Source organism: Centropristis striata, chromosome 8, assembly GCF_030273125.1.
Source record: "Centropristis striata isolate RG_2023a ecotype Rhode Island chromosome 8, C.striata_1.0, whole genome shotgun sequence".
Taxonomy (NCBI): Eukaryota; Metazoa; Chordata; class Actinopteri; order Perciformes; family Serranidae; genus Centropristis; species Centropristis striata.
In genome coordinates, this window is record NC_081524.1 from 28569051 (window position 1) to 28596578 (window position 27528).

General features: G+C 38.6%; 2 protein-coding genes across 2 annotated transcripts; both read left to right on the forward strand.

Moving 5' to 3' along the window:
- The first annotated feature begins 1894 nt into the window (after nt 1–1894).
- Nucleotides 1895–18557, forward strand: rnf144b (ring finger protein 144B). Its single transcript, XM_059340182.1, has 8 exons — nt 1895–2157; nt 6706–6970; nt 8421–8525; nt 9612–9672; nt 11285–11498; nt 13707–13851; nt 14044–14133; nt 17433–18557. Exons 2-8 carry the CDS (start codon nt 6794–6796, stop codon nt 17598–17600), a joined length of 960 nt encoding a protein of 319 aa, XP_059196165.1. The 5' UTR covers nt 1895–2157; nt 6706–6793; the 3' UTR covers nt 17601–18557.
- A 2042-nt stretch (nt 18558–20599) lies between these two features.
- LOC131976702 (uncharacterized) lies at nt 20600–27469 on the forward strand. The gene is made up of 14 exons (XM_059339850.1): nt 20600–20675; nt 21110–21186; nt 21377–21449; nt 21828–21940; nt 22040–22065; nt 22833–22970; nt 23057–23166; nt 23262–23357; nt 24300–24383; nt 24462–24588; nt 24703–24808; nt 25776–25958; nt 26079–26153; nt 26488–27469. The coding sequence occupies exons 1-14, from the start codon at nt 20648–20650 to the stop codon at nt 26569–26571; spliced, it is 1320 nt and encodes a 439-aa protein (XP_059195833.1). The 5' UTR covers nt 20600–20647; the 3' UTR covers nt 26572–27469.
- Nucleotides 27470–27528: the final 59 nt, after the last annotated feature.

The following is a 27528-nucleotide window of genomic DNA, read 5'->3' on the forward strand; positions in this document are numbered from 1 at the left end:
TTCAAATGTAATTGGTTCCAGGCAGAGCTGTTTTTTTAAAATTATTTTGTATAGAATCCAAGTCAAGTCTCAAATCAAAACATTTGGTAATGGTAATTATAATCATTGCAAGTTTAAGTTTATGGCACAATTTTGCATATTTTGAAGTTGCAGAAGGGAAATTGCCTTAAAGTGTCAAAAGGCCTGAAAAAATAGTTGTACAACAATAACTTTATCGTGACCCCAACACATTTATACTTCATCAAACAATACATTTAAAGACCATTTGAATAAAATATTTCATGAGATTGATTCATGAAGACACATACATATTAGCCAATGGGGCATTCACACATGGATGAGTGAACCAATCATTTTCCCGGAGTGGCAAGGGTTTTTCCCTGAGTGACAGTATGTAGAGGGCAAAAGAGGAGGAAATAAGAAGCAATATCAGCTGGTAAAAAATGTTTTTTTTTCTTAAAATGTGCCTCTTAAAAGAGGCATACTATAAACATGGTGTAATACATGGTATTCATTGGTAATGTCAAGAAAAAAACCGAACACTAAAAATGAGAAGTAAAAGTATCAACCCTTTGTTTATTGATATCTGCACATTATTATGCAGATTAGCCTGTTATATTGTATCATTATATTGTTTATTTTTTATTTTTTACAGATGTCATTTTTAATCATGCCACTTTATATAATGGTTTAACACAATTTTTTTCTTGTACTCCTCTGTAACCAGGTTTTTATAAACGTGTTACTTGTTTTCAACTTGTATTCAGTTTGTTAAATATATTGTATATTCAGGTAAGCCTACCCTGATTTATTATCTATTTTATTCTAAATGACCATGAAAATATTAGATCTTTTGTGATAAATCAACTGAGAAGTAGGCTTATTATCTTAAAGACTTCTATACAATCTGACTTATTTTTGCAACCAGTGGAGCTGCTGGCCACTAGAAAGAATGCAGTTTAAGGCACCTCTGCATTAGCTTCATTTTCAGATGTGAAGATTTCCCCTTGCCTGAGACCATAGTATGTATAAAGTATGGATGTAGTCCCTGTGATATCACCCAAAGGTTTCTGAAGAATCAAAGTGAAACTCAAAGTGAGTGGCTTCTGTGGCTTCACCACCGCCATCTTTGCGCATGTCTGACTCATTCTAACTTCCTGCTAATCTTAAAAAGAGGCAAAGAGGTGGAGTGGGTGGGATGAGCTGAGGCTGGCTGAATAAAGCTGCAGGCCACCTGTGAGGACAGCTGCCTGTCACTTGAAGCAGCTATGCCCTTGTGAACGCTATTACTTAATTATGTATTTAGTTATATTTTCTCTCGACTTGTCTGATTACCTGTTACTGTTGTCAGTTTTGTGGCTCGTTATATACCTACCACCAGTGGTGTAATGTAACTAAGTACATTTACTCAAGTACTGTACTTACGTACAATATTTCCATTTCATGTAACTTTATACTTCTACTCCACTGCATTTAAAGGGCAAATATTGTACTTTTTACTCCACTACATTTAGCTGACACCTTTATTTTAATTTCAGGTTGAGATTTAACATGAAAACCATGATCAATAAAAAAAAATAAAAAAATAAATGAAAGCACATAACCATATATTTAGTAGTTTAATACGTTTTGATAATTGGATAATATATTTAGAATATATAAAAACAAACTGCACAACGAGTACTTTTACATTTAATACTTTAAGTACATTTTGATCCTGATACTTTTATAGTTCTACTTAAGTAGGCTTTGCATGCAACACTTCCAGTGACTTGTGACTTCCAATTTTCCGACTGCTCCTGAACGCAGCATGATTACAGTGAAATAACCAGCAGGAGCAGTCAAGAGTGAAGCTCAGCAGAGAGCGAGCACAGCTTCCTGGATGGAAACAAAACGCAGGAGCAGAACAGACGCACACCAACACACACACAGGGCAGACAGGAGCGAGCAGGACGTTTAAACATGGTTTTAGCTTGTCTTTAAGACAGGTGTGTGTGTGAGAGGGGCGGGAACCGGGCGACAGTGGAATTAGGCGGTGACAGCAGAGGTTATTATAACAGCAGACTGTATCAACACATGTGCCTGTGTCACAGTAAGAGCACTGCGGCTGTGGATCTTGACTCAGGCTGCTCCTACACCCAGTGGTCCACAGGCAAGGTAGGTCCCCCCTCTTTCCTCTGCTTATCTAGTTTTTGTCTGCAGCACACAAACATCTATTACATACAACGTTTATAACATTTATGAAATATTACACCGTGAATGCGTCAGAGTTTTGACCTATACGAGATTACAACCTTGAGAGGGATGCAGATGTGTCAGATCTCATGTGTTGTCTGTTTAAGTGCACTGTAACAGATGAGACATTACACTGTTACTTTGTCATAAACAATACCATGCTTACCTAAGACAAATATGCAAGGATTATTAATTTAGGAGTGTACCTTTAAATCACTACAATCTAGTTCAATAGCCACATCACTGACTCTGTAATTCTAAAGTGCTGTACAGTACATGAAGGTTTGCATTTCCCACCCCGTCATTCTCCTCATACTGCTATTTCAACTTTATGTGCTCTTGTTTTAGGCTGCCTCCCAAAACACACAGGTTACTCAACTCGAAATCCACAACGACAGACAGGGAGTGATTGCAGCTGTATAAATGATGCCATATAAATTCTGCTACACACTCCCCAAGCACACAGTCCCAGCTGCCTCCTTCCAAACACAGTGGCAGCCCTGTGCAAAAAGCAGCAGCAGCTTTTCACCGGGCAGATCTGGTTTTCCGTTTCTGCCTCTCTGGTCAACAATGATGCTTTGATCCCCCTGTGGCTGGAATGCCATCTAGACCTTGATCCATGAGGACTGCTAATCACTGTATGGCCTAGCTCCACGCCTAAAAGGAACTGTTAGCACACAAGGGCGTTTTGATTAATGAATAGCTCTAACTTATTCTCAGCTTTAATTGCTTGCTCAGGGGTAGGGACTGCATTCACGGTGGGACTTAAAGGCTGATACTAATAGTGATGCATTTTGTATTGAAGCCTATGGTTGAGATGGATTTAGATTTAGTAATTCATGGTGGAAACACTTCTGAAACAGCATTCAAACTATGGTTTAGTCCTCAAAACCCTTCATGCAAACTTAAATGTGATCACTGTATTTAATTAGAATCATATCGATAGTGAAACAACTCCGATTTGTCTGTTATTCTGAGATAAAAACACTTACAGCAGCTTTATCTGCTGATAGATGGTTGCCAAGTTCTTCTAAACTTTGGAGTTGTTCAAGAATGAAAGGCTTCACACTGTTATTAAATACACATTGGAGTTTCCATGGAGCAAAGTTAGTTGACTAGAGACCTGTTATTTCCCCGTGTGAAACCATGGGGCTGCTTGTGTTCGGGCAGGACAGGACAGGCTGTGGGATGACGCCTGCAGACAGCTCAGCTCGCCTGTCTTAAAACAGTGCAGGAGTATACAAGTATACACCATGACTGTGCAGAAATACAAACGTGAGCCACTAAAAAAAACACTATCAGTCAACTGCACGTATGCTACCGCTTATCGATAGGACCAAATTTAGGTCACCAGTGGTGGTGGTAGTGGTGGCTCTATTGATTGAGCTGCCTCAAAGTTTCCTGTCAACTTTAACAGCCTGCTGAAATAGAGAGCACTGTGAGTGGGATAATGTGTGATTTCCACAGTCGCTCAGGCTGCAGAGTGTGTTTTTAACGCCACAGTTTCCTGTGTGACCCCGTTCTGTGTCCAACTACTGTTATCTACAGGATTAATCGCAAATCCCAGATTATGTGTTTATTATTTCTCATGCTTTTTGGGATTGGACAGGACCAAAGGCATGATTTTTGGGTTTGGTGACTTTTGGTTCCCTTTAACACCAGATTAGGCCTTTATTATCCCCAAACCTCTGTCTGCTGCCCCAAAATATGCAACCAATACATAATGTCTGTTAGCCCCAGGTGAAAGTCACACATGACATTCAGGCTTGATGCTGTAATTGAGGAGATGTTTTATAATATAGGTTTTTGTTTTTTTTCTGTCTGACACATAACTTTTTGCAGACATTCATGGAGCCAAGACGATAAATCCTAATATCTTTGGTTATTCCCTGATTTTTTCCTCCAAGGCCACCATGAGGTTGACATTGTGACTCAAGAAAACTTTGAACTTCTCAACTGAAAAGATTGCCATGAAATTTGATACACAAATTCCTGTATTGTAAACCTGTAGTGGTCTGTCTTCAGTGCTAATTAGCAAATGTTAGCATGCTTACATGCTAAAGTAAGATGGTGAATATGATGAAGATCATATCTTAATCTTAATATTTGCGATGTCATCATGAGCATGCCTGCAGGCTGATGTTAGCTCAGTGCACTGTTGTGCCTGTATAAGAACAGCCTCACAGAGCTCCTGGTATGGCTGAACACTAAGTCTCCTTAAATGGTTAGCTTCACATTAAAACATATATTTGACCCATTTTACTTTAGTTTTGTGCCAAAATACATTGTCAAAATTGTGTCATCTATCTGCATGAACTTGAACATCAGATACGTTTGAACTCCAAAAAACCCTGTTGCGAGGCTGTTTAAAGAGGTAAATAACATAGACTGCGATCATTAGTTAATCCCTTTATGGCACATATGCAATTGAGAACTGTACAAAGAAAATATATATGTATGAAATGTACAGATTGTAAACCTCCATTTGTAAATATACACTTATTCTGTGTTTGATGCACTGTTAATAGGGGCCACTGTGTTACATCACCTTTTCTTTCTTTTGAAAGTGAAATTCTCCATTCTTGCTTGATACATGACTTCAGTTGCTCAACAGTCCGAGTGCTCTGTTGCAATGTTTTGTGCTTTGTAATGTACCAGACATTTTCAATCGAAGACAGGTGCAGGCAGGCCAATCCAGTACCCACACTCATAACATACTGAATGAGAGTTTGCAATTTCTTGTTGAAATAAGCAGGGGCGTCCCTGGAAAAGACCATGTCTGGATTGCAGCATAATGTAGCATTCAAAATTGTCTTAACCTTTTAGCATTCATGATGTCATGGGCACTTACACGCTCCAATCCAATCACAGATGCTGGCTTTTGAACTTTGAATTGGTAAAATTCTGGATGGTCCTTTTTAGTGATGCATTGATCCAACTTTTTCAGTCCAGATACCGATTCTGATTTGTGGCTTTTGGTATCAGCCGATAGCAGTGTTTAATTAATAAGCTTTATGCCTCACTTTGTAAAAATGATTAGGACCACTCTTTTTAGTGTACAGCAACATCAGGTTTGACTTTAACATTGCTTTTTATAACTTTAGAAAACAAAATGTAAAACAAATACATAGAAATGTACTGATTTGTTACTTATTAAAATAATAAATCCAACAACATGGTTAAGAAAAATCTTCAAATTTAACAGGGATTACGATTCAATTGTAAATCTCTTAAATGCAGCAATGTGTTGCTCAAAACTTTGAATTAAAATGTCATTGTACAACAGAACCTGCATAAAATGAAAACAAAATGTAATTGTAAACAAAAGTGCAATAGTGATTTAAATTTAAATTAAATCCTCTATAAAAATATAGCGTTGCATCCCTAGACTCATTTCCCTCTTTAGTCCGGAGGACACGACATGCATGATTTTCCAAAACAATTTGAAATGTGGACTTGTCAGACCACGGTTCACTTTTCCATTTTGTGTCAGTCCATAGATGCGCTCAGGCCCAGAGAAGTCAGACGTGTTTCTGGATATTGTTGATATGGCTTTCACTTGGTGCAGGGTGGAGTTTTTACTTACGAACAACGTTTTTCTGAAATGTTTCCAAGCCAATGTAGTAATGTCCTTTACACAATCATGTCGATTGTGATTGCAGTGCTGCCTGAGGGTTGTGACAGTTTTCTGCCTTGCCCCTTATGTCCAGAGATTTGTCTGGACTCTCTGAATCTTTTAATGATGTTATGGATTGTAAATGACGAAGTTGTTCTTAAACTGTTTTTCACAAAGTGGTGAGCCACGCCCCATCCTTGCTTGTGAATAGCTGAGCCTTTCAAGGATTTTTCTTTTCAAACCCAATAATGATACTATTTCCTGTTACAAATTAAATGAAAAATGAACAGGGTTGTGAAATAAGGTTCCTGGATAAACTCTTGTTCCTCTATTTTATTTTTTCAAACTTCTATTCTGTTTTTCTGTTCCTTTCAATTTAGCTCAATGTTGACATTACCTGCTAAAAAAAATAGCTTCCAAGTGACTCCACAAGTATATATTTACCTTGTTTCTGAAATGGATTGACAATCAATTCTCCCTGTCAGAATGAATGAGGAGCTGGTCAATAACTGTAGACTGAGTAAACACAGACCTTGGACTTGGGTCTTAAAACTGACGCGCTGAGTAATCAATAATACTCTCGTAATTACACATAATTATGTTTTGCTTCATGTACCACGCAGCTTTGAACAGTGACTAATTCATCTCTCAGGTAACAAGACAATGACAATGTAATGCCTCAGGGAGAGGTGAAGTCATCACAGTTGGCGTACCAGATACCAGAAATGATGACAGCTCCAGAAACAGGTTGTCAGAGGGCCTGGCAGTGGTTGTGTGAACTATAGCAAAGACGAAGAGAAGTCCTAACAACTGCACTGGAGAGACAAATACATTTGTTCTGTTTTTGCTTTTAGAAACATGGAGGCTGTCGCTCCTCTCCGTCCCCAGCAGAAGGGCTAGGATCAGCCTGATTCCTCCCTCCCTGCCTGCATCACCCCCACCATGGCCAGCAGGAGTCCCACCCTGAGTCCGGAAGCCGGGGATTCGGCACCGGGGACCCCCGAGGCCGGCGCTAACCCCCAGTCGGATCCGGAGGCCTTCTGCAAGCTGTGCCTCAGCGAGCAGCCGTCTGCAGCCTCAAGGGAACTGCAGAGCTGCCACTGTGTATTCTGCACAGCGGTAAGAAAACAAAAACACCCGCTCACTCCAGACATTTACAATAGATACTGCTCATATCCACATGCTTGAGCAGTCCAGGGTTGTCTGAGGACACCACAACAAAACATGTTAGATGCTGTGGAAATGTGTGAACCTTTGTTATGAAAACAGAGTGGGGTGCCTCCAGGCTATATTTAGATGAAAAGCAAGTATCGAGCACTCATATTGCTCATACTTTTAGTCACCTTCTGTAGGCGGTGAAGATTTCACAAAAGTGATCCAACATCAAACTTTTGTTTGGGAAATTTAGGCAAATCTCTGAAGTTTAAATGACTTGGAATGGGATGCTCCTTTTTATTGCGGCACCACTTCCTGCTTTAAGACCTTAAAATAGATAATTTTATTGGCAAATCTTACATGTTACAGCTTTAGAGAAATGAAGTTGTTTCAACACAGGACTCGCTTTTCCTCACTTTTTTCTGTCTTGTTCTTGGAATTTTTAGTGATTTATCAAAGCTATTGGCATTTTTTTAACAACTTCTTAGAAGTCACAAAGATATCCTTTTAAAAAATTAAAAAATAATTATGAGAGGAGGGCTATCATTAGAATACAGAGAAGTATCATTTAAACCATAAGCCCAGAGGTCTACTACACTACTGTAGCCTGTCTGGTAAATCGAAACGGAGATGTTGGTGTTATGCCCTGACACAGAGAGGTTGCTAGATAGTGGCAGGTGGTAATCTCTGTCCGTCGGTAGCTAAGTTGTCACTGTTGGCATGCACAAGGTCACACACACACACACACACACACACACACACACACACACAAATACACAATGTCACTCACTGGAAACGACAGAGGAAAATAGATACTGTAAACCCTTCTTATCAGTTGAAGTCCATCTTAAAAACCCGAAATATCTCCTCCAGGCTGATTCAAGAGCACAGACTTTTGCTTGTGTTTTGATTTCTAGCTCAGTTTCTGTATGGACATTCTCGATGAGAAAGCACATGAGAAGCACAAGTTTGCACAGACAAATTTGGTCTAAAACCACATTGAATTCCTCAAAGATAGGTTTCTTTTTTCTACAGTAAAGTGACAGATAAATGTTTTTGTTTTCGGTTCCTCAAAAACTGTCTGCCTTTGCGCAACGTTTACATAGTTCCTCCTGTCCTTCCATATTTCATGGCTGAGGCAACATATGACTTTTGACGCGTGAATGCTGATAACAAGCTCATGTTTATGTACCATTTAGTTTGAACTGTTTGTGTTCATGTTGCCTGAACTCTCTGTACTTGCATTTGTCATGAGATTGTCATGTTTTGGTGCGTTGTATTATTTTCTCTTTTTTTTCTCAGTTGACAGTTAAGATAATATGAATATCACTTTCTACAAGGGCACAATTGTACAACTCTCCCTATTCCATTCAGTTTCCAGACTAATGTTGCTGTGTTGTTTCTCCCTCTCCAGTGTTTGGAGCAGTATGTTCAGCTGGCTATCATGGAGGGTGGGGGGGCACCCATCACCTGCCCAGATATGGCCTGCCAAAAGACTGGAGTGCTACTGGACCCTGAGGTATGCTCTGCTTTAAACCAATGATATGTAGGTCATGAGTGAAACCAAAAAAGCAACTCAGGACAATGTTGATGCAAACAGCTGTTTGAAAAATATATTTGAGTTTCTGCAGAGCTGAAGTTGCTGCATTTTTTTCAGTCCAGAGTTGCAACAAGCAAACTTCTAAAGAAAAGTGAAGTTGGATTTTCACCCTTGTGTTTTCAAATTTGTGTGGGCTGGATTAGTGCAAATTAAGTGTTGCGAAAATGTTGTTACTCAGCCTTAATGACATTTCTTGGGAATTCTTTTGAGTGTTATCAATCAAATGAAGTAATGTGAGTAGTCAGACAGAAAGTGAAACTGTGGGAGCTGTCACACAGAAGCTTAAACTGCTGATACGAAAACAAATGGAAATTCTGCTTCCCAGTTTTCATTTTCTTGTCATTTTCTCTTCATACCACTGAATTGAAATGCTATTGTGAGAAAATCCTCTTTAAGTAGTGCTCATTCGACTTCCATCTGCAGTAGAATTAATCTGATTGTTTGTTTTATATCACTTGTTAACCAGTAGGGAAATAAGGTCAGTGTGTTAATACTTACATTAGTCTGTCTGTCTTAAAAGATTGGAGGAAAAAATAAACCATTTTCTCAAGCTTGTTTGTCTCAAAGCTGTGGCTAATTGGCATTTCTTATTGAAAGCTAATGTTGGTTTAAGCAAACATATTCAGTATTTGCGGACATTTGCAACGTGATCAAACGTAGTTATCATCTCGCAGCTTCTACTGCAACATAAGTGGCAGGTGTGTAGATAAATGGCATTTTAATTGTTGCTTTGTTCTATTTTTTTATTTTAAAAATGTTGCAATCTAACCATTCTTTCTCTTAGTGGCTATCCACACTGTCTCAGAAATAATGCAGCAAATTGCAGTTGCTAGGTGATCAGTTGATCCCGGGTGATCTTTGGAGTATCAGATTTAAGCATTTATGCATTAGGGATTAACAAAGATACAGTCTTTCAAACATCTTGCATGCACATAAAATTCAGCGTCACAGCTCCGAGTGAAATAAAACCTGACTAAAGCCCCTCTCTGTTCTTTGTGATTGCAGGTAGCAAGCTTGGCCCCAGATGATCAAGTGGAGCTGTATCAGCGTCTGAAGTTTGAGAGAGGTAGGTATTGTTGCATTAGCATGTTGATAGCTTGGTGAAAGGCATTGGGCTATTTCAGGTCACACTTTAGCTGGTGTCATTACACTAAGCAGCCCCACACAGTGCTGAGCTTCACATGCCTGGGATAATGCGGGGCCTCCTGTTCTTTATTCTGTTCTGCTCTGGTCCACTTTTACCCAGGAGGTTACTGGAACTGGGCTTTACTACCTTCAGTTAAATCAAACATTACCAGCAGGAAAGTCAGTAACAAATGCTGCTATAAGTCCATGTTACTCTTCAGTAAGATTTAAAGTAATGAACGTTTCAGAGTATTGTATGACCTATATGTAGCTGATTGCACCATATGTTGTTGGAATGTTTGTGAAGACTGATTGTATATCTGCCTTGCACTGAACTGGTAATATAAAAGGAAAAACTGTTGAAAATGGTTTCTGTTGACATTTACAAATTGCAAGCTGTGATAAGGTCAGTTTGCCTTGTAGCTATTATGGTATTTTTCCAGTTGCACAGCAACAATACGATGTGAAGCCAATAATAGCTAATGTTTACTCTGGCCATAAATCAGAAGACTCATATTATTGGAAATATAAAGAAAGTGCAAAGTACAGACTGTTGCAACAATGTTTCCCTTTTGTTATGATTAACATTGACATGAGCTGGTGCAGGGTCAGCTCATGAAAGCGCCAGTTTTTATTTTGGTTCACATTTGTTTTTGTATCCTTCTGACTTCATAAGCTACTTAGAAGGTTATTTGCGTTCATAGATAACCAATTAGAAATGAAAACACTTGGTTTATGTGATGTTTTTAGCCCGACTAATCAGGGATGCCAATGTCAGCTGGTTGGTCAGTCAGTCAAACACTGGTGCCATGCCATTCAGATGTCCCATTGATCCAATGGCCCAATAGTCAAGTGAATTTTTTTTTAACCCTAACCAAGTCTTAACCAAACAATTTCTGATCCACAGCGTTTTAAGTTAATTATTTTTAAGGAAGCTTGTCAGCAGTCATTGGACTCCACTCGACTAATAGACTAATATATATATATGCATTGGACCAACGGGATGTAGGAACAATAACTAATCCCCAAATCAAGACTTAAGATATTGGGATGATTGCCATGGATCGGGTCCATTCACGTCCCCTTCAGGTCCCCTTCAGGTCCCCTTCAGGTCCCCTTCAGGTCCCCTTCAGGTTAAACTTGTAATAACTTTGTTGATCCTGTGACTTTACTTCTACAATGATCATACCTGCAGAATATTACCTGCTAAACATCTGCGAGTTAACATTCTTATTCTTCTGAGCATGTTTTTATCCAGTAACTAACTGACTTAATGTCAAAAGTAACCAAGGGAAGGTTGGAGTATTCTTTAGGGCTGCAGGATCAACAATCTGTTGACTTGATTTTCTCATCCAAAGCTCAAATAGATCCCATTTACAATGAAATAAAACAGAAAAAAAACATCAAATCCTCACATATGAGACTGTATCAGTCAGTAATACTTCTGATCTGGATCTGGATAGTATTGCTTGGTATAGGGAAAATAAACATCTACAGATACCTGAAATTTGCTTCAACAATGCACCATTACATCCCCCCTTATCTTTCTGCAGGAGTGAAGCTGGACCCCAGCAAAGCCTGGTGCCCGGTTCTTGAATGCCAGGCTGTGTGCAGTGTGCAGCCGAGCACTGAGGGCCAGCCCACCGCTGTGCCCTGCCCGACCTGTCACACCATCTTCTGCTCCGGGTGCAGAGGGCCCTGGCAGGACGGCCATACCTGCCCTGAGCGCCAGCCCATGATGGCGCCCTCACCCTCTCATGAAAGCAGGTCAGTGAGCTGGTCAACCGCCCACCGCCTGCAGCCACAGTCTGAGCTCCAATTTGAAAATAATACTGGATGAGTGTGTTAGTTTAGGACACTGAGGATCCTGCAAAAAAACACTGAATCCTGATTGCATTAATGGAATTTATTAAGTAATATTCATTATTTTAAGATATGGGACATACCTTTAACCTTCCAACTAATATAAAAGTACCTGGTGGTTATTGTGACAGGATATTAACATTAAATGGGTTATACAAGGGATGTGTAGTTCCTCATCTCCCAATAGAGGCCTTGAGCTGAATATACAGTAAACTTTATTTCAGGATTAATAGCTCAGTATTCCTCAGCAGTGCCCTCTGTGTAGTCCCTGTTGTACAGCTACATTATTGTGCTGCTCTGAGCTGTGGCTCTGCCAGACTGACTGATGTCATTGGGGAGTCACTGACTTATATTGGAATTCCATTGTCTCTGTGCCAAAGGGAGGAGGAGGGTGGGCACAGAGCCATGTAGTTCACTGTACAGAAGGAGCCTGTGCACTGCAGTGAAGCAGCGGTGTCTGCAGTGTGCTGTGTAGGATGGAGCAGGCATGAGGAGAGGGAGAAGGAGATCAAGTTTAAGTTTGATCATTACATACATTTGCTTCATTCTGCAGGTTCAGACATCAAACGCAATGTTCTTATACCAGGGCTATGGCCAGTACAAGTAATAAATCTACTGCAATAAGGAGTCTGACCAACCAACAAAAAAGTTTTATTTTCAAGTGTTTTTATATTTTGTTTATTAATTTTATAGATTTTATCTCACTACACAATGATCTAACTGTTGTCCTGCAGCCCTCTCTAAACTAGACTGATGATCATACTGGAATCTAATTCAGTTTTCATTTGATTAATCCAGAGATTTCTGAAAGCCTCCAATTTTCCATCACCTTATTGTATTTTGACAAATGTTCTTGTTTTTCATCCAGGTTTATGTTGTTCTTTGTTAGTTGAATCAATTTGCACATTCATTTGTGTTGTGACAGGTTAATTGAACATTTCACACCACAGTTACAACACAAGGAAGTAAACGCACCAACGCACTTGCAGCGTTGTCACATGCAGTGTTTAATTTAAAACATTTAAATATAACTAATGCGGGCGTCCCGGTGGCTCACACTGGTAGAGCGCTTACCACATGGCCGTGTGCTTGCTGCAGCGGACCCGGGTTTGAATCCTGAGGTCCCTTTGCTGCATGTCTTCCCCTCTGTCTCCCCCTTTCTATCTGTCTCTATCTAATAAAGCAGTAAAAATGCCAAAAAAATAATCTTTAAAAAAAAATATAACTAATGCAACACATTTTTAAATGTTTATATTTGGAGGCGCACTCTTTTTCTGTTTTATTCCCCTGTTTTGAATATGCTAAAAAGATGGTTGCTGGGGCTATCCAGTGGCTCACACTGGTAGAGTGCGTGCCATTAATGCTGAGTCCTTGATGCGGCGGACCCGGGTTCAAATCCGGCCTAAGGTTCTTTTGCCGCATGTCTTCTCCTCTGTCTCCCCCTTTATAAGCAGTAAAATGCCAAAAAGTAATCTTTAAAATTAAAAAAAAAAAGATGGTTGCCAATGGCAATCTGGAAACTGCTCATGTTGATCTTTGCACAGGCGGTGGAGACAAAATCAGAGCTAAAAGAAGAGTGAATATTGGCACCTGACTTCCTCTGATCACACTATTATTCCAAATTAATCCTTATGTTACTCTGTTTTTCTAGATATGTAACCAGACCTATTTTCCAACCAGTTAGACGTAACTTTATAAGTTTTTAGTATGTCAAGATTGTTGTGTACACAGGCTGTCCTGTCCCCAGGCGGCCGGACTAAATGAATGAATTCAGGTGTTAATAAAGATAATAAATATAATACATGCCAGAATCAGACCTGAGCAATTTGTTTAAACTGTAGAATGCAAACCCCATCAAGTTGTTGAGATCTTCAAACATGACATCTAGGTTTTCAGTTGAAACTATGGCCATGTGTTGTATGTACAGAATACTTTCCTCATACCTTTGAATCCCAAAATAATTAACCCAGTTTAAAGTGAGCACTGACCCTTAACTCTGAAGCTAAATAAAGAATTTACACTCTGCCTGGAGACTCTCATGGCTTCATACTCCAATGTGGCCCCACTAACTGCATATCTAAGTCTCTCCTGTGTCTTTCTCCTGATACACAGGGACCGCACCAACAGCGACTCTGACATGCCCATCAAACAGTGTCCTATGTGTGGTATCTACATCGAGAGAAATCAGGGCTGTGCACAGATGCTGTGTAAGAGCTGCAAACACACCTTCTGCTGGTACTGTCTGCAGAATCTGGATGTGAGTCTCCTATGCTATATAACCCAAACATTTGATGCGTGAATTTTAACACAAGTTAAAAAAATATCTCTACTGTCTAGCCATCGTTATTTACAGCCAAGCCTCACAACATCCTAGCCTCACTATCTTTAGTTTGTGTGTGAATGTCCCTGTTGGATAATACATTTTTGTCTTTACATTTTGTAATTACAGGGTGATATCTTCTTGAGACATTATGATAAGGGGCCGTGCAGAAACAAGCTGGGACACTCCAGGGCCTCGGTTATGTGGAACAGAACGCAGGTGATGTCACTGAGCAGACATACAGTATTAATTTCAGGGTTGTGATGATGCTGTTATTGTCTGAATGAATTAGCCTGTGGAGCCAATCATCCGTAAATGGTCAGTTATTCCGTGCATGGGTTTTATTTTAGTAAAACTGTGCCATCACCCTTCTGCCATTGGATGTTAAAGATTTTGGACTCCATCCCAGCTGCACTGTGTGGTTGTTAGATCAATTGGTCGCTGTTGGAATAATCACCAGAGAGGACATTACAGGAACCCATGCAGGACAATAAAGCTTCCACTCTGGCCCATTTCTTGCACACTTAGTTTAAAGTATAAAACAAAAGCTAAAAAAAGTTACAAGAACTAAAAAGAGTGCACATTCCCTTTGAATGGTAAATGGTAAACGGACTGCACTTGTATAGTGCTTTTATCCAAAGTGCTTTACACTAAAGACTACGCTCATTCACCCGTTCACACACACATTCATACTGGTGGCCGAGGCTACCCTAAAACGGTGCCACCTGCCACCATTGGGAATTCATTCACACACCGATGAACGCAGCATTGGTGGGCAATTTGGGGTTCAGTATCTTGCCCAAGGATACGTCGACATGTAGCCTGCCATGGACTGGGATCGAACCATCGACATTCCGATTAGTGGGCAACCACTCTACAAAGTGGGCCATAGCCTATAAAGTTAAAGCTCATTGTTAGTGTTTTGTTTTTCACCAGTGTACCCAAATAGTCCTTTATCAGACATTTAGCTGAACTAATCCCAGTGCTAATCTCAAATTCCTGCGTTGTAATGACGTTGTCCGTTCAACAAAACAATTGGCAGCCAAACCTACTTTTTTCCACTTCCCCTGCTCTGATGCCATAATCACATGATTAGTATCAAGTTTACAGTGAACCTTCTGATTGTGTTTCAGTGTGTCTACATTTGCATTTGAAGTTCCTCACAAAACGCCTCATGACAAACTTGGTTACACCCTTGCCTAACAGGTCCTTTAAGTTTTGCAAACTGTTTGTCTCAAATTCCTCCGCCATGGTAACTCCTCCTCAGCTGCCTGGAAACACTGCAGTTGTGACACTACACTTGAACTGTACTGTGTAAAATCATTTAGACTTGAAATTATTATGCTTTATACACTACATGGTCAAAAAAATTGTGGACACCCAGACCGTGGCTTTTAAGCTGCTGCTAACAGCACACTTTCAGCCACAAAAGCATTAGTGAAGGCAGACATTGATGTAAGGCGATAAGGCCCAGCTCACAGACACATTCCACTTCATTCCACAGGTGCTGGATGAGGTGAAGTCAGTGTTTTTGTGCAAGTCAGGTTCTTCCATACCTAACTTGGAAAACCATGTCCTTTGTGCACAGGGACATTGTCATGTTGAAGGAGAAAAAAACACACACTGTTCCACCTTGATTAACTGATTAACTTAAGTTAATAGTCATTTTACTGGTAACAAACAATAAAATGAGAATTAATAAAGTTAACCAGTTATTTGTAATACCATAAATATTTGTTAATGAATGAAAGAAATTGTAAAAGTTGAGAATTGTTTTGACGAATATAATCATTTGTTAACAAAAAGTAATAGTAATTTGACCCCAATAAATATTTTATTGGAATCTATAAAAGATTATTTGTGCAACGCTAATATCTTTCTAAATAATATTTATATTGCTTTACAAAGTAATGATTTACCATTTAAAAAATGATTAAAATCAATGGTTGCAACTTTATTACAGCCATCCTAATAGCTGGTTTACAAATCACTAACAAATACTGAATATATAATCTTAAAATGTGCACAACAATAAACTGTTGAAATAAAAATAAATTGTATCATTACTAATAATCAGATTAATTTAATAAATATCATTCAGTTGTTTGTTGACAGTAACAGTTTATTTTTAGCTATGGAGCCTAGTCCAAACCATAAAAAACATCCTTAGATGAAACACGTAGAAGCAGGTGGAGAGGGGAATACATGCACTTTCGGTGATATAATGTGATTGTCAGTGTGAAATACACATTTTTATTATCAAACGAATAGTATTATCTTGTAATTAGGTCACGGTCTAGGTAGACCAAGATTGATTTAAATGGTTCAAGATTAGGACTACATTACCCACGATCCAGCCAGCACCCTTCATAAACAAAATGTATTCTTTGTGTGATTTTTCCATCAGTATTTAATTCCCAGCATCTGTCATTGGTTTCAGCTGCACTTTTTTATACAATAAAGCAATATCTCCAATAACATAAAGCATAACAATATGAAATACATACATGTAGAGTCTGAAGGAGGCTGCCAGTCTTTTCAGTAACAGTCTTCTTTGTTGGACAATGATTAAAATTAAAATTGTAGCAATTTATCTGTGTTAAAATTCTGCATGTGCCACTTAGTATTTAATATAAGAACTGTTGGTGGAATTGTTGTCTATACTATAAAACAAGCTGTATCACAACACTGACATATTTGCATATCCAGCAGACTCAGAGATACATTAGCATTGATATGGCGTTGTGGTTCTGCCAATCTGATAAAAGTTAGTCAAATATCCACTGAGGGAACTAATTGTCTCTTTAGCTGCTGTCGTGCTTACTGTTTCATGCAGGGTAGGTACAGTGGGTATATATCATAACCTTTTCACTGAAAATAGCTGCCTGCAGCAGGAAACATGGCTGATGAGAGCAGTGAGACTGAACCAAAACCATAAAGTTTGGGGCCATAAAATAAAAGCACTTTGCTGGAAGATGCTAAAAATACTCTGTGGACACAACAGGAACTGTGGAGTGATATTTCTTCACTAAGAGTGACCCCATTTCACATTACACATAATAACCTTATCCAGTGTTAATATAAATACTGATTATTGTCGCTTTGATGGGGACATGTTCTGCTCATTTTCAGGTTCATACTTGTATTTTGGGTTTCTACTAGAACATGTTTACATGCTTTATCTTCAAAAAACACAATATTTTGCTCATACTGTCTGCAAATAGCTTTATTCACCATCTTTAAGCCCCACTCCCAAAAAAAGCCATCTATTCTGATAAGTCAGCCTGGGAAAAGTAATTTCTAATTGTAATGAGTGCATTCTAATGTGCCTGCATGTGGCATGGGAAGAGGAGCCGAATCTGAATGGCTTGTGGGTTCCTGTTGGATATGTTTTGTCAAGAACCCTCCAAAAAAACTGACTAGGTTTTCTTATTTGTTGCAGGCACTGGTAGGCACTCCAGATAGCTAAATGTTTATGAACAAGCACTGAAAAAAAGTTTCTCATGGTGTGTCCCCAGGTGGTGGGAATCCTTGTGGGGGTCAGCATCATCGTGCTGGTGACATCTCCGATCCTTCTGCTGGCCTCGCCCTGCATCCTGTGCTGCGTCTGCAAGCCCTGCAGTGGAAAGAAGAAAAAGAAGAAGAAGAAGAAGGACCTCAGCCAGCCAGACTCCTCCACATCATAGCAGCTCCCCCTGCTCATCAGCCCAGCCCAGGTTCACACCAATAATCTCATGAAGAGTGAAGTGCTGCATGGTGGGGGAAAAAATACATTTGGAGTAACAATGGAGTACTTTTTCATGACTCGACAGACTGGAAGCCATGACAGTGGTTTGGTTATATTGTTGAGATTGACAAGTGCAGACTTGCAACTTAAGGCTCGTTGAAAGAGCTGCTCAAAAAACACTCTTGAATTACAAGAGTATGTACTTTACATAGTTAAGTGTAAATATGAGGAGAATGAATGTATCTCACCTAGTTGTTTTCAGATGCACAACAGGTAATAGGGAGACGTTTTCTTGGACAGGGCTTTTGTTATCTCTTTCTCTCTCTTTTACACACACACACACACACACACACACACACACACACACACACACACACACACACTTACAGACACCCATACAGTTCAAAGTGCAACGCCACCCTCATGTGCCAAACGTCATGATGCCAAACCAGAGGTGTTAGGTGCTCAAGTGCCTCACTCAACAGTGCCTGGTGCTTGGTTGTATTTGTGTTGCCTTCCATTCTCTCTTTATCTTATGCAAAAATTTTAGCATTATTAAAATTGACAACTGTCAGGATCACAGGGTTATAAATCCCTAAACAATGCAAAACATTCTTTCATAATGGGAGAAGGCGTCATGTGTGCGCTGTATATTCTGTTCTGATAAGACAAATGATAGGGCTTCAGTGGTGCACAGAGAACTTTTCTTCTGCAAATGTTTGTTGTTTCCACCTGGCATACGTTCCAGACCAAAGGCTCTAAAGGATAATGTGTACTTTTCTAAAGTGTGTTAATGTATATTTATGGGTTATGTGTGTATGGTATTCTGTTATCATTTCTACATTTCTTTTGATGTTTCTGCATCAGATATTTTATAAAAGCGCCATTGTAATTTAAATAAACATAGTGTACTGAACATGCATCACATGGTATTGTGTTTACAAGTAAGATTTATCTTTTAATGCTTTTGTAACGGAGATCATGAGAGACTACACATAAGTTATGACAGGAGAAAAAATATGTAGTTGTTGTCACTGTGGTCAAAGAGGTGTTGCTGTAGGATTAGAGGTTTAAGCTGCAAACAAATTGAGTGTTGGAAGAGACTTTTTAAATTACTTGACCAATGTAAAACTTCTTATAATTGCTGTAAAAGCTAGAAGCATTCAGAGTTAGCTAATTTCAGCCTTTATGTCTGTAGCCTTGACCATGGAGACCCATGACTGTTTACATTACTGGGTAGTTAGTCAGCTAACGCTAAGCTAGCTCAACAGCTGTAGTTTAAGGTGCTATGCCACATTTGCCAGTGATTAAAAACAATGCATTTGCTGATAGTCTTTCAATATGACTGTTCTAAACATTTCCTAAGTTTAACGTCTTCCTGTTAATATAATACGATTATATAGCTGAGTAAGTGAGCGTGAGGTTGAATTTATATAACCTCAGCAAAAATACTTAAAATACCTAGAACTACCACTTTTGTTATACATTATTAGTGTCATTCAACTTAATAATGACATTAATACTAACAAGATCAAACTATTCCTAACTCGCTACAGCTTTTAAAAAAACTTCCACATCTTCTTAAGTTATCAGATTTATTAAACTTTTCAATGCCATTCATATTAATTCCACCTATTCCCACCCTTTCAAATATTCCTACTACTTAATCTTCTGACACATTCAGCATTGCAGTGTACAAATCCAGCATCCAGGATTCACACCGCAATTTGTTCTTAATTTACATTTACATTTAGTCATTTAGCAGACGCTTTTATTTATTATTGGTATGGTAATACCAATAATAAATAAATATAATTTATTTTTAATTTTTTATTAATTATTTCTTTCCCTGCGTTTCTGCGAACGCGCATGCGCAGAAGCGAAAAAGTCCGCGCATGCGCAGAAACGCAGGGAAAAAAATGAAATAAATAAGATAAAATAAAATAAAATAAAAATTAAAAAAAATTAATAAAAAAAAGTAAAGAAGTAAAAAAGACAGTGGTGGAAGAAGTGTTCAGATTCTTTACTTCAGTAAAAGTACTAACCATGAAACCATGAAAACTAATAATTAATAATACAAAGCAAAACTATTGCAGAATTGCCACTCTGGAGTTGCACGTTCTTCATCTGCAACTGTGTTGTAGACCCACAATGCAGCTGACACAACCTCACCACACGACCTCACATTTCCCAAAATTGTGACCCTGTTACATTTTACAATAAAACCTTACATACAGTGCAATACATTTTCACCAAACATTCTTCGTACCCTTTAGACACACCACCCATCAACCTCTTGAACACCTTATTTATTACATTTCCAACCACCTTCCAATGACTTCACAAACTTAAATGATCATGAACTTGTGTCTGAAACACACACAACAAGCACAAATATGTTTTGGAGCAACATATGCTGCCATCCAGACAATGGCTTTTCGAGTAAGGTCTGCTTATTATAGTAAGACAATACCAAGACACATTCTGCACATGTTACGACAGCATGGCTTCAAAGAATGTAAAAAGCTTTACTTAAGTACAACTTTAAGGTACTTGCACTTATGTCAAGTAAAGTTTTTATGTTACTTTATACTTATATAAAGATATAGTCTGCTACAATAGAGGCAAGTAATCCATTCTGTATAATCACTACTTTTGCTTGCGGTAGCCTTCTTATATATTTAATGCTAATACTTTTGTACTTGGATGCAGGATTTTCACTGACACCAAAGCCTTTCTACACTGCATTATATTACTACTTACTGAAGTAAAATATCTACTTCTTCCACCACTGAAAATGCATGATTGGTAGGTTGGTACATATACATTTACATACTGTATGCCCAACATGTAATGTCATACTGGCCATACACCAAAGTCGGTTGTTTTAACAAGTGATTTAGTGACACCCTGTGTTTAAACAGGGAACTGCATTCTTTATTTAGCAGGAAGGACAAGGAGTCGTGGACAAACTTGCACAGGAACTGCTGAAGTTGAGATCCAGAAATGGCAACACAGGAGGAATTCTTCGCTGGTAAATTATATTATTTCATGTGTTGTTTGCAATGTCTGCAGTGTGTATATGTGTGTGTGTGTTTGTGTGTTGTGGACATCTAGTGTCGGAATGTACTGCAGCGACTCGTGAACAATGCGAGCATTGATATGGGAAACTACAGTCACATCATTTAGTTTGCCCAAACACGTCTGTCTGTGCAGCAGATGACACTGGAAGAAACCCGTTTAGTAAGCCGTCTGTTGCAGTTCAGCTGACTGCATGCAGTCCAATGCATATAGGGTTCAAATAGTTGTCTTTATAATCTTAATGTGTGGAAAACAATTTGATACACTTACTACAGTGTGATATCCTGTGCTCTCATATATAACCACATTATATAACCAGTGTCACCTGACTTAAGGAGACCAGCATGCGTTTCATTGAATATTGTTCAACGTTTATTGTGCACACAGGCATTCCCAAGATCCCATACTTACCCAATGCTGGGCCTGGAGATGTCATGTGCTTCAAGCACTACAATGCAGAGGAGGTAGGTATGGGGAACACACGCACACACACACACACACACACACACACACACACACACACACACACTGATGATAACGATGATGTCATTATGATGTATACTGTATACCTGATATGTGTACAGTTGTGTGTATGCCAAATATAATTAGTGTTTTCTAAGGCTGCTGGTCAGAGATCAGTGTTTGTGTATGCAGGTGCTGATGGGGAGGAAGATGGAGGACTGGCTGAGGTTCTCAGTCTGCTACTGGCACTCCTTCTGTGGCACTGGTACTGTTACAACCCAACACTCATATTAGCCATCAAGCACTCTGTGGGGGCTTGGTAGTGACTAATATAGGGTTTCCTAATGAGTAATCTCTTGTAAACACACCAAAACACTGTTAAGTGTTTTTAAGATTCATATACAAAAATACAGTTTTATAGGTTTATTTATGTGTAGACTTGGACTATACATAGACATAGACTTACAATAAACAATAAACAAGACCCTGCCCTCTGGCTGTGGGCAAACAAAACTTGTTCCAAAACAAGAGTGGGGAGAAGGGGACAAGTTTGTGTGTTGTGTTTAAAGAAGTAAGTGATATTTCCTGCATGGAATATCCTTAATTGACGGCAATAAATGTAATCTGCTATCTTCACTTTTAGGAGCTGATCCTTTTGGGTCTCCGACCCTCCACAGGCCCTGGAATGAAGGAACTCCTATGGAATCAGCCAGGAAGCGACTCCGGGCTGCTTTTGAGTTTTTCACCAAGCTTGGTGTGAGGAAAATCACCTCAATTTCACAAAAAAAATCACAGTAACTCACAGTTGATTATATATTTTGTGTTTCCTTGTGTAAGCTCTGTTTGTTTTCACAGGTGAAATACTACACATTTCATGACAGGTAATTGAACATTTCTTTGTTTTTTTGATAGATAAGATAGAACTTTATTAATCCTTCAGGAAACTATTGTGCTAGAGATAGCCCAAGAATTACAGTAACATACAGTATATATAGGGTAAAAAAACATCTTCCATTTACACGTACAAGACAGTAAAAACTGTTAAAAAAAAAAAGTGTATAAGAAGTTATGCTAACTAGTGCCTAATGGAATAAAATGTAGCTTGTGAATAAATAAGAATAACAAGTAAAACTGTGCATGATACTAAAAAAGTATTAAAGAATAACACTACACATAGGTTTCAACTCATCTTTTAAAAAAAAAGTAAAATATAATTGGCCATAACACAAGACGTAATACACTACTTATGACATGAAATTTGACACAAATGTCTCAAAGGAAAAAATACTAAAGTGATTTAAAGTACTGTCCACTGTCAATGCTACACATGAGTCTGGGTAGACATGGATGTAAACTGCAACCTGACAGGCTGGAGGTGGCTTACAACAGCAAGGTGGTGATTCTAGATGAAATTCTATTTATTATCTTGGCTTGCGTAATCATACTACCTTTACTGTACATGTAGGTGGAAAATGGTTTAAAGAGATTATTCTACCATCTATCTAGTACCAGCAGGGTATATTTATGTGCAGATTGCCACAAATAATTAATGTAATAGTATTATAAGTAATGAAATCTTACAAGGACTAGTAGTTGATGTTTCTTGTGTACAGTATTCTGAACAATCTCTGTCCTTTGTTTACTGTAGAGATATGGCTCCTGAGGGCTCCACCCTGGAGGAGTCTAACAGGAATCTGGATGAAATTACAGACCTGGCTCTCCAGCTGCAGAACCAGACTGGAATCAAGGTGCTGTGGGTCACCTGCAACCTCTTTGCCAACCAAAGGTTAGTGTTAGAGAAAGAGGTTCTAGCTCATTTAGGTTGTAAACTTAAAAAAGCATCATGATTTACACATTTCATTCATGTGACAGGTACATGAATGGTGCATCCACCAACCCTGACTGTCATGTTCTGGCGTATGCTGGCGCTCAGGTTAAGAAGGGGCTTGATATTGCCAAGAAACTGGGTGCTGAAAATTTTGGTATGAGTGGCTTGATGTTGTGACTTTGTCTACATGATCAATATGAGGTTTCAATGCAGCAGTGTTGCTAAATCATTGCATATTTGTTTCCTCAGTGTTTTGGGGAGGAAGGGAAGGTTTCCTTTCGGTCCATAATACTGATGTTGCTGCTGAACTGAAGCACATGGCCAACTTCTTCAAAATGGCTGTCAGTAAGTGTGCACTTATTGGATATATTCAAGCGGCAACCTCCCGGTGTGAGCAGTGAGGCAAACTAGGAAGTGCCTTAAGCTGCATTCTACCAAAAATTCTAGCAGGGGGGCTGACGGCGGCGGCAGAAGCATCGGCCCATTAATTTAAATACAAAATGAAAAAACTTCTCACTTGATTTATTACCTCAGAATTTTTTTTAGGACAACACTATGTATAAGTTATTGTTTGTGTGTAAGGCTACTTGTTATTCTTCAAATGTATTTTGTCTCAATCACTAGTAAAAAATATTCGTCAAGACAATATGAGGTTGATAGTGTAAATAATGTTCCAATTTAGAAGAAAATAGAAAATAAAGAATCAAATGATTTGGGGCGTGGCTACCTTTTGAGAAGAGAAAAAAAAGCAATGCGTATCCACAGCAATAAAGTTACATATATTTTTAAAGGATGTTTACCGGTTTGGTCTCATAACTGTGACCCTTTCACTGTGTTTTCACTTAATGTTTATTTGAACGTTTTGTTCAGTAAAAATGTCTTGTTCAGCGTTTGGTTGGACTGACAGACACTCCAATGAGTCGCTGTTTATTTTTCTTAGGTAAATAACATTTTGTTTTTGTTTTTTGCTAGCCAAAATGAACACCCCAGTTAATGCTACAGTTAATGCTAACATTAATTAGCAGCGAGGGGTGTGTAGTCAGTGTCGTCAGATCCCTCTCACTACTCCACAATCCAAATATGGTCTGCTCTCCGTTTCCGGAAGCAAGACGGCAACACAAGATGGCGACGAGTGTAACGATGAACTCAATGCTTGAAACGGGCCACAAACCAATGGGTGACGTCACGGTCACTACATCCATTGTTTATACAGTCCATGGATATAATCAAAATCAGGGTTGTGTTTAGGACACACTTTGAGTTCCATGTCTTTGTATTTGTCACCAGAGTACAAAGAGAAGATTGGATTGAAGTGCCAGTTTCTTATTGAACCCAAGCCTAAGGAGCCCTGCAAACACCAGTATGACTATGGTAAGGTTTGCCAAAAACAATATGCTTTGACATTTTACAGTCTTAATGATGCATTGTATATGTCACTTTCTTCTACAGATGCCATGAGTGTTGTAGGATTCCTGAAGCATTATGGTCTGGAGAGTCACTTTAAGTTGAACATCGAGCCCAACCACACCACCCTGGCAGGACACTCATACGAACACGATGTTGTCATGGCCTCTGCGTAAGATATTTGTCTTAATAAAATGTTGTTGCATTACAATTTTGGCACATCCACAGCATCTTTAACACTGTGACAGTTTAACATATTGTATCATTCTTGCCTGCTGGTGAACAGGTTTGGCATGCTGGGTTCAGTGGACTCAAACACTGGCTCTCCTGACCTGGGGTGGGACACAGACCAGTTCCCCATGGACATCAAAAATACCACCCTGGTCATGAAGGTGAACTCATTAATTTGATTTGTAACAGGAGTTTATTGCCTATGATGTTTCATTTGGTTAAGCCAGTATTGATTGATACTTTGGCCACTTGGGGGCAGCAGAACAAGCTATAAAAGCAGGACTATTAAAACTGAATATGAAGTCGTTTTGGTGAACATGTCAGCAAACACGTTCCTGTTTAGAGAGACATAGAGCCGTGCTAACAATCATTTAGAGTCGTGTTTTTGTCCACATGGGGAATGTAAGTATTCACTCTCTGTTTGGTCTCCACAAACTCTTAGGAAATAAAATATAAATATAAAATATGTGACGTTATGTTCACGTTACTTTGTCTGTTTGCCATTATGTGATAAACGGGTACAGTACATTGGAATTACAGTGCCTTGCAAAAGTTTTCAGCCTGTTTGGTGTTTCTCCTGTTTCTTGCATTTCAATCTGTATTTTAATTAGATTGTTATTGAGATTTTATTTAATCGACCTATGCAAAATAGTCTGAATTCATAAAGTAAAATTAGTTCAGACAAAAACACCTGAAATGTGATGTGTGCATATGTATTCAACCTCTTTGTTATGAAGACCCTAAAAAAAATTACATTCTAATGAAGACCAAGGGACTCTCTAAGCGCAGATCGAAGACACTTTATAAAGCGCAAATCACCAGGAAGATGAACCTCTATTCCAGTCTTATTACAGGACATGTGCGACTAAGATTGCATAGGGGGACTTTATGTAACTAATTATGTGACTAATTGCTGGCCAGAAAGCCAAAAAATAAAAACAGCCAAAGAGGCTAAAAAGCTCTTAGGGGCAGAGGAGAACTGCAGAATATGTGATCCTGGTTTGCTCATCACTGGGAGAAAAATCAATTCAAAATATTTGATGCATTGTTAATATAAAATATTGAATAGTGCAGCTTTGAAGTATGTATTGCAGTACTACAGATCAGAACAGTGTCTATCTCCCCCAGACCATCATTGAACAAGGTGGTCTGCAGCCAGGAGGCCTGAACTTCGACGCTAAGGTGCGTAGGGAGTCCACAGACCTGGAGGACCTGTTCATCGCTCACATCGGAGCAATGGACAGCTTTGCAAGAGGACTCAGAAATGCTGTTCACATTATTGAGGATGGGCTCATCGCTGGTATGGTGAAGGTATGTGTGCAGATAATAGAAAATGACTGTTAAATAGTCTTTTATTTTCAGATACAGTGTTAATAGGAAACATCCTTCATTACGTTACGGCCTCTGACTGGTTATCTGTGATTCAAACAGGAGCGATACTCAAGCTTCAGTCATGGCCTTGGACAGAGAGTGGAAGATGGTTCGGCCTCTTTGGAGGAAATGGAGGTAAGACTATAGTTTATTTAGCTACTGATAAACTTAAAGCTTAACACTTTTTTACTGCTTCAAGTTATATCTGCCTATATCAAGTATAGGTTTAATAACAATATCATTGACATTTAGTCTAAATGTAATTCAGAGGGTTAAGAAAGGAACCACAGCTGGTTATAGTTTTAAATACTTAATAGGAATAGGAAAATAGTATTAATGAATAATTACAATTATATGGTTTTATCCCTGCTTAAAACTATAACCTACTGTTTAAAAAACTGATTAAAAGTGTGCACTTAGTGAGAGATGATGACCTCCACTAAATAAGGTTATGTCTTCTGTTTCTCAGGACTTCATCAAGCAGAACGGTGAGCCAAAAGTAACATCAGGGAAGCAAGAAAAATATGAATCCATCTTTAATCACTACATATAATAAAAGCATCACTCTCCTGTGTCTGCATATGACACTATGACCTCCGACCTTAGATAGAAGCTGTTCTGCTTTAGTAATGGCGATGAAACACATCAGTGTCAAACAGTATTAGAAAGGTAAAGCACTTTATTAATCTCACTGGGATTAAGAAATACATTTACTTGCAGTTTTTTCACACATTGAAAAATATTATGTTGAACAATGTAAGTAGAAATATTAACATGTCTGACAGAGTTATTCAATGTTACATTGAGGGGATCTTTATCAGTACTTGGTGCTACAATTTTGACAGATCATGTGGTTTTTAACACACGGAGATATTCATGTTAGCTGATGACCACTGATATTCACTTTGTAATTAAACACAGTTTCATAATGCAGTTGATGAGTGATCATGTTTATCTTTATACAACCCAGTCTACACCGATTCAATGTGATACAGACATCTATCTGTAGATGGATAGAGGAAGTATGAACACACAAAGAATACCTGTCTGTCATTCCTATATCTGCTATGTCTAGTTATATACCCCTCTATATATTATAATTCATTCCATGGCTTTTTATTTATGGATACATGATTTCTAATTGGCCCCAATTTGACTGTATGTTTCATTAATATAAGTCTAAGGATCCTGTGTAGCCTATTGATCCCTTATGAGAGTTAGTTTACTTGGATTTATGCTTATAATACATTTGTGAAGTTTTGTTTAATTACTTATTAAATTTGAAATAGATCTTTAGTTTTGGGTTGAGAAAGAAAATGACTGAGTGGGTTGCAATGTGTTTACAGGTTGTATTTTTTGTATGATAAATAATCTTGTACATACTTTCCTGGAAAACGCTGTTAATTACCATAATAGTACATTTTGACATTTTGAAATTCAACATTTTGTATCTTCCAAACAAACGCAATACCAATATCAATACGCACTGGAAAGAGCTCTCACTCTTTAA